The 15,184-nt window shown below is 33.1% G+C and overlaps 1 protein-coding gene across 7 annotated transcripts in view; it reads right to left on the reverse strand.

Moving 5' to 3' along the window:
- Positions 1 to 10,168: 10,168 nt before the first annotated feature.
- The window catches only part of Tomosyn (syntaxin-binding protein tomosyn), a 73,559-nt gene continuing 68,543 nt past the window's right edge, over positions 10,169 to 15,184 (reverse strand). For all 7 annotated transcript variants that reach the window (XM_072000279.1, XM_072000278.1, XM_072000276.1 and 4 more), the window contains one exon: positions 10,169 to 13,764. In XM_072000279.1, coding sequence (XP_071856380.1) covers positions 13,502 to 13,764 — 263 coding nt within the window. In that variant the 3' untranslated portion in view covers positions 10,169 to 13,501. The remainder of the gene's footprint in view (positions 13,765 to 15,184) is intronic.

Here is a 15,184-nt window from a genome sequence, read left to right on the forward strand (position 1 = left end):
TTAGTCTCGGGATGATGAACGGCCGACGAAAAACCGCGGGATGTGTCATACTGTACATTACAGGAGGACAGAAGGAAGATCGGCATGCAAGAGGAAAACAGGCAGGTCTGGTAATGGGAGGGACAGGCCAACGAAGGATATCTAGACGGAAAGGAACAGGCAGAGATGTCAGAGAGGTTTCTCGCAATTAGTCAAGTTTTCCCGTGCGCGAGCGACCGTGTCCGACACCGTACCAGCTTATTTATGGCCTGCAGGATACGTGTAAACACGAAAGTAGATGCAGAAGGGGAGGCCCGCTCGTTTCTTAACGTCCTGATGTGCTTGCCTTCATTCCACCCCACTTCATTCTACTCTCCCGACTTCACTTCACTTCACTCAGCTTAAGCCGACTCGCCTCTACTCTTTCTCTACATCCGTTTAATCGTTTATATTTTCCTCCCCCTTTCCTCTTCGTTCGCGCCATTTCATTAATTTTCACTATTAGGATTTGCTTTTCTCTTAAATATCATTTTTTTTTTTTTTTATGTTTGGGAAATGGATCGTTTCAACGATAATCATGCGAGAATTTTAGAATAGAATGGAAACTTATTTTCTAATTTATCTCGTATACACGATTCTATATAATCATAATATACGTTATTTGTTTCACGTTAATTTATAGTTGATATCTTTTTCATTCTCTTTTTTTTTTTTTTTTTTAGACCCTCGAATGATTCTTCGTGAAATCAATTTTCTAGGATATAAAACGAACGAGAGACTAACAAACTAAAATTTGACAAGAAATAATATGTCAAATGGACTGAAAACATTTTAACCAAGGTAACTTTTAATGCTATCTTCTTGTAATGATCATACATGTACATATATTGTAGTATATTTCAACAAACGTTTATATTGAAATTTAGTTTCTTTAGGTTGTGCCAAATAAATTTATTTTCAGAAGAGTTTGTTTTAATGTATACATCACGAATAAAAATACTAATACTTGACGTTATAGATTTGTTATCATTTTTCGTATTTACTACTGAAATTTATATTATCCTTTCTACGTTAGTTTAATACAAACTCATCAATTCTTACTTGTCATATTTCACTCGGAACACACGCGTAAGGTAAGTGCGCGCAATGTGAAATACCGCAAGCTCTGGATACGTAAATAACGACCATTGTGATAATTATGTATCAACAGTTTCTGCATAAATAGTACGCGTATTAACTTTTGAGCGCCGTACAAACGTGCACGTAAATATGTTTATACAAAAGTTTTTAAAATTCAAGAGCAAACTTTGCACGTGTTAACATATTTTGTGAAGATACTACGTTCAAAGATAATCTTGTCACATAATATCGTCATCGAATAGATTTGTAGTTTTATTGTTCAAAGTAGTAGAATTTATCTTATTTTGTGGTCAATAGAAATCAAACAACGAGTAAATAATAAAACAACAATATTATTTATCCGTTGATCTCGATCGTGTTACTACTCTTGGTTTTGAAAGGGCCAAATGCACCCTACTGGCTGTCGATGATTTCACTTCTTTCAATTGTGGTAATCGATTATCACGGCGAATATTTCCGTTCGAGTCGAATGACCACGTGGCATCGTATAGTATTGTGAGACGCGTTCAGAGCGTGAAATAAATTCTGTTGTATACACAACACAAGTATATATGCAGCCGTAACGATCGTGAACAAGTTTGAGCGAAGAATTGGTCCCAGTTGCGATAGAGGGAGAAGCCTATAGCACGCAGCGATATTGCGTGATCACTTGAAAACGTTCGCCCCGGGTAGCTAACTAGTTTTTAATTTCTTTGTTCTCTGTGTACACCTCGATACGTTTCAGCTTCCTTAACGTTTGTACCGACAAATATCCAACGTCAGTCATAGGAATTGCGGATGAATAAATACCAAAGCTTAAATGAGGTTTCATAAACTGATCTGTTGCGAAAAATGCTGCAGTTAAATATAGTTTGCCACGTATATGCGATGACGCGCTATGCTTTCGAGAAGAACTAGTATTATCTTAATTACACGTGCGTACTCTTTATAGAGAAGATCATTGCTACTGTCACGTCGGAGGCACAAAAGATCGCGAAATTAACAAATCGCAGGTGATATCCTCGCGCCGCGGCACGAATGAAACGATTCTTTCACAAATAGGGTGAAGAAAATAGAATTTGATACGCAAAGATCAAATTTATTATAGAAAATCCAACTGAGTAACGGTTACAACGGATAGATTCGAAGTATCACAATAGACTGTATTTACGCTCGTTTTGGAAGGTCGCTCTACCGAGGATCTAGTCCCTTTGGAGGGGGTCTCGTTAATCCATTGTTTCAACGGGTGTGGCCTTTAGAGTGTTCGGTCTATTTATTTACTAATCAGATGATTCCTTGAGTGTGTGACACTACCAAGGATCGATTGATTTGCTCTGTAGATATGTTAGACATTAGATTTTCAATTAGAGGTTTATATATTATTCGTTTTCAAATGAACATTAAAATTGTTTTGAGTATTTTTCTTCTAAAATTACCGCAGGCTTCGAATCAACGAACATCGATGGAGAGAGAGAGAGAGATAAGTACAAACATGAGTGTTCTGGGAAGTGTGTGTTCTCAGCTCTTTTCGACTTTCTCTTTCTCGAAATAAGGCGCGAGTAGTGGAAACGACGTGCTTAATTCTATGGAATCAATTAGTTGGTTAGTTATCACAGATCAATTATATATGATCTTCGTATTTACATCACAGTTATTATTATTTTTGAACTTTCAAAGTTCAAGCTCGCAGGTATTATTTGATTGTTGAAACAATTTTGAACTGGAAATTTTTAACATCTATAACTCGATACTCGAACAAATATTACTAATACAAATTTTTTGGTATGTTCGTTCTAAATTTTGTCGTACTGTAAGTCAATAACGTTTGCAAAACGTTTCCAAAGTAGTGTGTTTTTATGTTTATTTAATATTACGCTTACCTTAAACGTATATAAGAATGCCTTTTCAAATCAATTTAGATATGGAACTGGTGACTAATTTTCATTTCAACTAACGATTGTAAAAGATAGTAATAATATTTTGACTAAACTACTTACATATACATACTTTCAAAACCAAGGATTATTGTAAAATACGTTTGTCGGAACAATCAGTTGGTAATACCCTTACTTTTTTAACTTTTTTTACAAAAATTGTCTTTTATAGATAAATACCTTATTAAAAAGATTCGAACAATATGTTGTATATGTTAAATATGTTATATAAATAAAATAAAAATTATAAGTTCCGTATAGACGAACTTTAATTATAACTTTCATCTGTGTAAGGAAGAAAAAAATGCATTACGCATCGCCACCAATGCTGATCGGTGGGATATGTGGGATTCGCCAAAGGTATTGAGCGGCCTATCCATTAAAAACCTCTCCTCAACTTTTTCTCCGAAAAGCAGAATTTGCCATCCTCCGGTTGCGACACGGCTATTGCATTACAACCTTAACTATAATTAAATAAATAATATTTGACTTTTAATAATTATTCTCAATGTATCACAATACAAGACAAAAGTAAATATTACATTTATATTTTATATTTCATTTTGATTGTTATGTTTAATATTTATATTTTATACTAATACAAGCTAAAGTTACTGGATTAATATTCCGTGTGTAATAAAATTTGATAGATAGTGTGTATATGGAAGTGTTTGATAGTTTTAACATTAATAAATAAAATACTAATTTAATTAACTCTTAGCTTGTATTAATTTAAAATATAAATGTCAATTATCTAAGTACATTTATTTCCTTTATTATTATATTGACAATAATTCTTAGCAGTAAATTTCATATTTTTATTATAATCTTATAACGAAATATCTCGAAATGCTTGTATGACATTTTTGCTTTACTCTTTAAAGCACGAAAAGACTCGGAATAAAAAGAGACAGAGACTAAAAGAAATTTGGTTAATTTACTCTCTTTTAATCAACGAAATTTCCTATTTTTAAAACAGATACTTTTTAAAATAGATATATCCTTAAGATTGAAATTCGTTATCGAAATGTTTAAAATTATTTATAGTTTATGATTACATATTTTTATTACTCACGTGCATTTTAGCCTGTTCGACAAGAACTGCTAAGAGAGCGGAATTTTACTGTTTATGCATTATTTATTTTTTCTTTGTGTCGCGTCGCGTCGATGTAAAGTAGATTGCGGACTGAGAAATGATCACGGCAGGACGAATAATTTATTGCAACAGCGTTATAATTCTATAATCTGAGGATAATGGAGGTCATTAGCGTAATGCTTGTCTTCGAGTCGGATGATCACACTGCCCTGAAATCTGTGATCATTTCCGACAACCCTCGGTATGCTTCGACGCTGCATGATTGCACGTTTATGTGATTCCTGTTATTTTCAATCATTATTTTCACCGGGTCCCCGTTCACCCTCGCCATCCCTCCATCAGCAGGTAATTGTTATAATGAACAGGAAAATGATAGGTTTAGTCTGCCTTGCTTCGTGTTTTGTTTGAGAAACCTCCGGACAATGCAATACATCTTTACAGCAGAGTGATTTACTGAATTTACTTTAGTCTTGCAAATATTTTCTTTCATTTTTATCGTAAATGGCTGCTTAATCGCCAGAGCACTACTACTTTCCCTCTTTTCATTTATTTTATAAATTCATAACGTTCTTTACGGCGAATAACATTTTATTAGAAAAAGTCTCTAAACTCGATAAATTAGAATGTTTAACGATAAATACCCATAATTGTTTAATCTGTAATTCAATGGCAAGTTCTATCAGTTGGAGTAAGGTATTTTTCTATTATAGTAATTCCCGTGTATTAATTATTATAATTCTCAATATGTCCAACACAGGAGAAAAAGTTTAAGAGTATAGTATGTTCGTAACGAGTCACGGGAGAAGTATAATTAAGGGTCTACAAACTCTAACGTGGTAATTATATTGGAACAGGTTAAAAACAAGAAAGCGTAGCATAAAATTATTCAAAGTGATTTTTCGATGGCTAATAATTGTAGTTATGCTAATGCATTAATTTTTGCTGTAGCAACAGCGTAAGATACATGTTCCTAGGGATTGAAGACCTTAGAAATCGTCAAGAATGATTAACTACTTATGTATATCGTTATAATACTAATATATAATATATATAATATAAAACCAGTAATAATAATTGTTTTTAACAAATGCTAAATGTAACGTAAGATAAATTTACAAATGAAAATTTCTTACTTTATGCATTTCTTGTGAACAATTATTAAATATATATAATATATATATAGCCTGTATAACTTACTTTAAAAAGTTACTAGTTTTCTTCAAAGCGTTTAGTATTTTTATAATAGTACTGCATGCATCGATTATTGCTGACGCGTAATCCCATAAGGAAAATTCGATAACGGTGAGGCGTATAGGTACATTATACCTACCTATCTAATAACAGAATTACATTAACAGCACTCATATGATGAGAACGAAAAATACAATACTAAATATTTAATTTAGATATTTATTAAAAACCATAATTTTCTAATGAAATTTAGTCAGTACACGGATATATCGGATAATCCTAACAATCTAATTTGTTGTAACTCTATTTCAGATAAGAGTAGAAAGTTAAAAATATATTGTGCATAGCTTAGCGACCTCCATTATTCTGTCAAACAAATGTCACAAATGCAACTATGCATATTTTTTTTTTAAAAAAAGGCATACGGTTATTTTTATAGAGATTCATTCCTGAGGTGCAGTCATTCCTATGGTCGTATAAAAAGTGTGACATATAGTTATTAAAAACTCGACGTAACTTCCAATGCTGAATCATCACGATATTCGTGTCACCAATATGTTATATCTCAAAAGACTAGGTGGTAACTTAAAAGAATTTGGTTTATTCTGACAGACATAAGTATTAGGATATTAATGAAAAATTACACAAACCTGGAAAACCGGGAAATTATTAAAATTTGTAGAACTTATTGGTCATGTGAAATTTTAGGCTATAAACCCCTGTATTCGATATCATAAAATTAACGTTCTTTTGTATTCCATATTCGTTACGTCTTTCGTTCACTGGTTGTATATGCTGCGAATAATTTTATGATTCGCATCCTGAAAATTTCTCATTTCATCGCAAATTTTTCGACAGACTTTAAGTCAGGAAACTACTAGAAGACCAAGATATCGTTATTAATTTATTATGTATCTATAATACTTGCAAATAATTTCAACAAATTTTTATCATGAGTTTTAGATCGCAATTTTACACAAATATAAAAGTCTCAACGATTAATCGTATTCTCGACTATTTAAAATAAATATCACGTTTCGCGTGGAACCAACGGATATCGTAATACTTTTGAATCGTAGCTCATGCCGATTTCATTATTTCAATATTAAAAAAACGATAAATGAAAGCTCGATTTTGCGATCTTTCGCTTTGAGCTTGTCGCGAGTAAGTGTCTTTTTGATATGCGGTGAAATAGAAATTAAAAAGAAAAACCAAAGAGATTCGTTTAAAGAGATACGAAAGGTGTAGTAGGTGTGATATTTTGAACCAAATTCAGGACTTAAGTTAAGCTCGCGATAAAAGCTACTTTAAATAAGGCGTTCTACATATGATAATCGTGCAGATGGGTATATCGATATAGTGGTGGGGTAAGGTTGGGGTTGTGCTGGCACGGAACATATTCTATCAGTTTGATAGCTCTCGGTGGGACACTCGATGGCGGATGAAAGCTAAGGCGGATGCCTTGATATCTAATATCGGCTGTGCACCTTTATGTCGTCGGTATCGGTTTATGTTGCCCCGGGTAATCTTCACCTTTCCACACCAGACTTAAACTTTTCACGTAAGTGCAGCGCTGACTGGTAAATAAAAGTGTGAAAAGTTGCCATCGAGAAAACGCCATGAACTCTTGGGAGTACATACTTTGTTGCGTTTGTATTCTTTTTCTCACTGTATATTATTTTATGGATGCGTTCCATGACGCGAGGACGACAGTCAATACCGTTAAATATTTTCGTACAATTTCGTGTCTCATATCCTTTCCCCCTTACTTAATTAACTATTAGTGTATTTTACTAATTTCCAATCTTTGTGGATATTATGCAGTATATTATTCTCTATTTCACTTCTTGATCTATTTTTACTATATGTTTATTACTATATTTTTATATTTACTATATTTTACTATATTGATCTATTTTTAATTAGCTCTTTCTTCAAGCATCGAAAAGAAACGATAATGATGTTAATATTAACATCGGTTAGAAAGTCATACTATTATAATACATTTGTACTATACATGTATATTATTATGGTATAAATATTAGTAAAAATTTATTTCATGTTCATGAGATTTCTTCGTGGAAGAAATTCAAATTATTAGCTGAAAGGAATGTGAAGAAAATAAAAAAAAAATTGTAAGGTAAAAGTAACGAAGATAAAAGAGGTAAGAAGTTGAAGGTATAATTCAGACTAGTTGTCGCGCGAACGAGATGTATCTGGATGTTGAAAAGATAGGTAGTCGCATGGCGAATAATTCCCACGTGCAGTTTAAGGGCTACCTGAGATGACAGGCTAGGGAGAAGCTACAGCAGCTATTTAACATTCCGCCTCATTTCCTGCCGCCTCTACGGCACCGCCTCCTCCTCCTTCTCCTCCTCCTTCTCCTCCTCCTCTTCCCTCTCCAGATCCCGTCCTTCTCCTATTTCTCCTTCTTCGTTCCGGAGGAAACGTTCGCGCTCGATGCGAAAATTGCTTCGCCAAGAATTATTGACTATAAATTACTCGTCTCGCTACCCTAACCTCTTGGTTCCACCGTTACTCATGCAAATGACGGCGAAGCCCGCGGGCCCGTTTGGTGCACACGTTCGCGTTCCTTCCAATACTCACCACTTACTCAGTGTTATGCCGATCCGACGAGTAAACGGAAAACTACCTTGGCAAGCTAACTCTCGATATTGGCCGCGAATTGGCACGCATTTACATTTTATTACGCGTACTCAAGACAGACTGCCGTTTCTCTCGGGCTCTTTATTCGTTTCTTCCCTTCGATCGTTCGCTAGCATCCTTTCACCACCATCCACTACCTTTCGATTGTCATTGCGATCGCGATTGCGAAGATTCTTCTTGTTCCACGAGACATCGCACAAATACCTCAACTCTCGGATATTGCTGTTTAAAGGTTACCGTAAAACGACACCGATCAATTACCAACACAAGTTAACGAATAAGCGAGTAAACGATCACTCTCTTATTTCGTAGCAGTACTTTAGTTTCTTTCTTTCTTTCTTCCTTTTCCTTTCTTTGTCTTTTACTTTCTTACAGATTTATTTCAGAGTGACATTCGTACGGTGTATACACGATTTTGATACATTCGATATTCCGCACTACCTTAAGAGAACGAGGCACAGATAGAAAAAGACGAGAAAGAGAGAAGGGTAGAGAAGGGTCGGGTGAAAGAGGGAAGGGAAGAGAAGGGAAAAGAATGCGGTATACTGACGCTAAATTGAATTTTTTTCAATTCATTCCACTTCCCACAAGCGAGCTCAAACTCGATGAGTATCTGTACGCGACAGCGGCACCTATTCGCAGTAAATTCTCATTATTTTTAAATTGGAAATGAGAAGTGTACGCGGCGGGTGTGGTTGAGAGCACCTTTGCCGCTGCAGAGTAAAAAAGACAGGAACTCGGCAGTGTATTATTCCAGGCCGATGCCTATCCTAACAGCGGAAGAGTCGCAGAAACTAATTTAATTACCTGGCTGGTGTCAATAACAGTAATCGTTCTCTGTTCGAACCTCAATTTCCAAGGATCTGATTAAACATCGTCTGCCTAATTTTCCATAATCTGCATTTTTAATAACCATATCTTTCAATGTAAGTTATCTTGCGATTTTGTACACGTGCACATCGTATATGCGAGTCAGATCAATATTTTCGATACGTTGATCGAACTTTGGTAATTCGAATTAAAAGAAAAAAGCTAATCTACGAAATTATGGGGGTTTTGTCTATTAACTTTTTCGAGCACGGGAATTTTAACAGACCAAAACGACTTGAAGGGCTTTGTGAAAGAGAAATTATTATTATTGTCGATAACGATTATCCGATAGTGGTTAAGAATATAGAAGATTTGATATTGGTTATCAATAGTCAAAAAAGTTATTCGAAATCATCATTTAAACCAAACAACCAATTCATTATACTGCAACTTTAAGTTTGCTTATGATTTTTGCTTATCTTTTCCTAACACAAAATTTCAAATCTCGGTCGAAAATTCCTGTCAATTTCTAAAACAATTCGCTCTCGTAAAGTTTAAAACTCACTGCATTCGGTAAGAGTCAAAAATAGCAGTTATTTCTAAAATTTTTCTAGAGGAAGTCATTGAGACAAAGATAATCTTTGTGTAAATGGAGAACTGTGATCACTGAATCTTAAAGAAAATTCAAAAAATTAAATAATTAAAGAATCTTAATATTTTAGCGTTCTGATTACTACTAACCACTATAAATGATCAGGATCTTTTTGGCTACCAATAACCGATGAAGGAATTTCTTTTCCACTTTCGATCATCGTCAATTTTGACTAACATTACGGATAATCAATATTTAGAAGAAAAGCAGCACAATTTGACCACACTGTAGAAATACAATGTGTTTGATATCTCGCAGAAAACTTTACAAGAATGCTTACTTTAACTCTTGAGAGGTTTAATTGTAACTTACGAGATTAATGTTTCCGGGTTTTCTCTGTTACTTTCAGATAAAATATATTTTCCAAGCAAATAAAACCAAAGCAAAATAAATGCAAGAACTGTTATGAAGAAGTATGATCTATTTGTATATACATATATCTACCTTGTTATTTTTTCGCGTTATTTGTTTAAACATGTAACTAGTCCGGTAGCATAATTGAACGTTTTGATTTAAAACTCGAGTATCTTTGTATGATTTAGGGTAGAGTACGATTATACTTGTAATCTATAAAATTTAGCTATCAACCATGGTAAAAGATAAAAATACAATTTCTTATCAAAAGAATAAAAGTAAAGGCATGTGTGTGTGCATGAAGCTAATAAACGATAAGGTTTTTATAAAGAATTATTGTATTTATTAAAAGATACGAATCCTTAATTTGGTTCAAACTCATTTATTAATCGGAGCCAAGATACAGTCTGTCCTCGAGGCAGTACTTTTACAATAACATGGTATTATATTTCTTGAAAAATAAGAATTGTACTAGATTAGTAATAGTATAAATCGAGAGTATTAGATATTTCGCTGCATCTAAGGACAAAATTTCATGTACAATATTAGATTTACAGATTCAGGCCACAGCGTTGAAATAGGTTAGACAGAATAGCCGATGAACATTCGATACAAAGAGTGTAGCGAGTAGGAGAGGTAGCTACCGGTCGTTCGAACATATCCAAACAGAACGAATAAATATCTATGTATGTATATGTAATGTACGTTACCAGATGATCGGGTTTACTTTCTTGTGAAAATCAAGTTCCTCGAATAGCTGAAACGTTGGATCGATTTCTAAAATTAAGTACAGATATCTGCGAAACAATGTACCTTTCATCGAAAAGGGGAACAATCATTTTGTATCGCGAGGAGGATTTTTAACTTAATCGAGCAATAAAAAACATTAACTAGCCTTGCAATTGTGTTTGTGTATGAAAATAATTTGACCGATGAAGTATATGTATAGTAAATTGTATTTTCTGGTTCATCTATTGTTTGAGAAGCGGAACGAAATATTATAGATAAAGGTTAAATAGAACTTCCAATTAATAATTATTTTTACTCGTTTGTTATATTTTTCTTTGTTCTAATTTTAAATACTCCCCTTATTACAATAAATTATTTTCAAACACATCTCAACCTGTTTGATATGATAAATAATTCAGAATCACCTAAACAATAGTCTTTATACAACAAGTGTTAGAATATGTTATATTATCAAACACTTAAGTAATAATGTATCTTCTGTTTCTTGTTTGCAACTATTATACATTTAACTACTATTCTATTGTTAGAGCAGTAAACAACTTTTCGTCACTTTCACAAAAGATCCGAGAAGGATATTTTTTTTATCCGCATAATACACTATTGGTTTCTCTTCTTTCTCTCTTATAGGATATCAACACACTTGTTAACTTTATTTATGTTAATATATCACCGCACGATAGCGATTACTTTTTTTCTTTTTATATTTTTAGAAGATCTGTGGTGTATCGAGCTGCTTGACTTCGAATACTACCGATACTAAGACAATAAGAGCTGTCGCGAAATAAGATATCAGTTAATAAGTTAAACGAATTAAAGTAGATTAATTCTCGGTTCTCTTGTGTACGTTATACTTGTATATATGTATATCACAATCCCAAAATTCGAAAAACTTTTTGTATGGGTGTTACAACGATATTTTCGAACAAGTCCACCCTGTTTTTTCGTGGACCACAACAGTAGTAATCACTCGATAACAGATACATCTCGTGACAAAAGGTATTTTGGCGGTTAAAAGTTTGCCAGTAAACCTCCGCTTGCGTATATTGTCCGAGGAAAATTATATCAAGAAATTGTTGACTTAACTCGAAGAAATTGCAATCTAATTAATTCTCTGCAAGACACATTATAATATAGTTTTATGCAGGTGATTAGTACCATTAACATCAACTATACAATTATTGCTATGGAAGCAGTACGACGATTCAGAGCCTCGATAAATTCAAATGAACTTATACATACATACATACATACATACATACATACAGCTCGTACGTACGTATATGTATATTATATATTGTCTTTAAGTAATCTAATCTACGTATAATTTTTAAAATTACAGTAGCTCTCTTTCGTTCTCGTCTCGTTATATACCATAAATTCAATTGAATTCATCATCCACGCTGAAATAGCGTAACTTACAACACGTTATTATACAAACAGCTCTTTGTTTTAACGTATAATACTTTTCCTACTGCATTTGTTCCTTTATGTACATAGCATATCTAGCGATAACTACAATTATAATAACAACTAATATACAACTTATCAACGATGTAACGACACAACAGGTCTATTTTAGACGAGAATAGTACGAGCCCGAGTATCTGACATCGTGGATAAATTATATATTACACTGCATTCAACGTTTATTCAGTACGCTATTATCTCAATTAATTAATTATCTTTATTGTCAATACATTCGGAACAACGTCGCTGCACCTTCAACAACAGGGTCTTGTTCAAACTTTCTCATTTGGATTTTTAGCGTTGATGAGTTATTCGTGCATCTGCTTTGGTTATTTTCTTTTAAATATATGTATATAAATACATATGTAGGTACAGTTCGTCACAAAAGCATCCGACCATGTTACGTATTTGGCATACTTTGAATAAAATTACATATTAGTAAAGAAAAGAAAATAATTCAAAGTCTACTTTTGGCAAATATTTATTAGTTTATTTCATAGTAATGGACTAATTGTTTGAAAATAAAATAAAAAAGGTATATATATACTAAGCAATTATATTTAAAAAATTAAATATGAGATATGTATTCCGGTGGACAGATATTTTTGTGACATACATATATATTTTTTGCAAAGGAGTTTTGTTTTGCAAAGTTTTGTTTTGTTTGCGAAGGAGGAACAAACAAAGACAAGGTACCGGTTGACGGGAACAATTTAATGTTACAGGACGTCCGAATGGATTAACGGGACCGATCGGTTAAAAGGCGAATTATTACATAATTATATGTATTGACTCGCACGTAGTTGAATCAGTTTCCTATATTTGCCTAAATACTTATTTTTTTATATCTTATATAACCTATATGAACTAACAATTTGTTTAATTTTAATAGTGGCCACCTCACTTTTCCTGGGTTTTACTATTTGGTTCATATGTTACGTGCATATCATTCATTTGTTCGCGTTATACGTTATGTGTATATGTATATGTATATAGAGGTTATTACACATGTTTCGAAATCGCGCATATATATATATATATATATTTAAACTTACTTGTGTTTATACGTGTATATACGACGTTTTTTTATATTCTTTGCTGAAAGATGTGCGTGTGTATTACCTGCTTGTAAAAGTATCTCATATATGTTTCCTTTACTCTTATCCCGCTCTCTTTCTCTCATCCTCTCTCGCTTTCTTTCTCGCCTCGTCTTTGAAACAGACACGCACACACTCACGCATTCAAGTACTCGTCGAACACGCTTGATTCAACTACACATACATACGTATTCGAATACAGCTCTCACTCTTTATCATGTAACATGTTTCCTGTGTGTGCGTGTAAAGTTCGCAATTACTTAATTGTCGAGTTTTAGTTACGTTCTCCTATTTGGTACGACAGAACTTATAGGTGAAATGTGAACGCTAAATTACAGTATAATTGTACGCTATTCCATATTTGGATAGAACTCGGACGACGTTCTCATAGCTGATACCATTTCTTGTCTTTGTACTTGAGCATCAATCCGTGAGCAGATTGCGAGAAACCCTCAGCTTCGGACATCATGCGTCCTGTTCGCTCCTCCAGTTGCGACAACTTCTCACCTCGCTCGAGAACCATTTGATGAGCCACGTTTACTTCTCCCGTCGCTGTTGTCACACGTTCTCGCATATTTTCCGTTGCTGCGTTCGGTCCTGGTATATGTTTTGCAACCGTACGGGAAGCTCGACCGCTTGATTCACCAACTGAAAATAACATTAATTCGGCTACTTAATCTATTGAATACCGGAGCAAAATACAATATACTTTTGCGCATTTAATTTTTCTGATACGTTATCGTTTTAATATAATGCATAAATATGAAATATTCTTTTTTCAAACAATATTTTTATCATATACTACATTTAATCTTATTAAAATTATATTTAATCAAAATGTGGTTCATGCTATTACATACACTTTCCTAAGAAGTAACTATTTTCGTTATTTCTGATTTATAAAAACCACCAGCAACAAAATTAAAAAATTCTTCACCTAAACAATGTTTTTATAGTTTTTCATTCCAAAGCAATTTGTTCGTTCGTTAGTATTTGTTTGCTCGCTTGTATATACAGTAATATCTTAAATGATTGGAAAGATAGTAATATCATAATAGATAGAATGTAATACACAATCTGATCTAATCAGATCTTGTGATTGATGTAGAATAAACAAAATGAATCTCAATTTCGCTAAATGCTATGTAATGAGGTAATTCCGTAACAGTCGTTCTATAATCTTTGAATATGCGCTTAATGGTCATGAGTTAGTAGCTAGTGCAATTAACGGCCTTAGTATCTGCATTACACCTACATTAAGCTGAGAGCTTTGCCATAAAATTGTTTGCACTGCTCTTAAATCGTTAAATTCTATTGCTCGTTGTTCTACCAATTTTAAAGACATTTTCATTATTAACGTATTATATTTTCCAGTAGTTAGACCTCAATTAGAGTATGCTTCAATTATTTCGTTTTCTCGATTCTTAACATAAAACCTAACCATTGAGACAGTTGGACATAAATTCCTTATCTATATAGCTTTTCATTTGAACAAAGCTATGTTGTGTAACGATCGCAATTATCAACCATTGCTAAATACACTTAATAGGACCTCTTTGGCCGAATGTAGAATTGTCAATGATCTTTCGTTTTTATTTAAAATTGTAAATAGTCAAATCTCATGTTCTCAATTATTACAACTCATTTATTTGTACGCTTGTTCAAAGACTTCTATAATAGAATCACACATTTCATTACGTTATCGTAAAATCTAAATATAGTTCAAGTGATTCAATTAATCGAACACTAAAATTAGCCAATACATTTACGGATGAGATTGATTGTTTCTGTAGCTCTGTTCATTGTTTCAAGAAATCTTTATATATGGAGCTATTTGCACACTGTTTAGATTGTATTTCTAGTTGTAGAATTTTTGTAATTGCATTACGTGTATTTAATTTTATACCGCTTATTATGTAGCTCATTATGTTACTGTTCTTTTACTTCTGTTCTTCTTCCTATATTTTCTAGCTTTGTTTATTTCTTATCTTATACGTAATTGCCTATACATATTGAACTCATACCCATTCTATTAACAAATAAATAACAAATAACAAAATTAAACTTA

This window comes from Bombus fervidus, chromosome 3 (assembly GCF_041682495.2).
Source record: "Bombus fervidus isolate BK054 chromosome 3, iyBomFerv1, whole genome shotgun sequence".
Classification (NCBI taxonomy): Eukaryota; Metazoa; Arthropoda; class Insecta; order Hymenoptera; family Apidae; genus Bombus; species Bombus fervidus.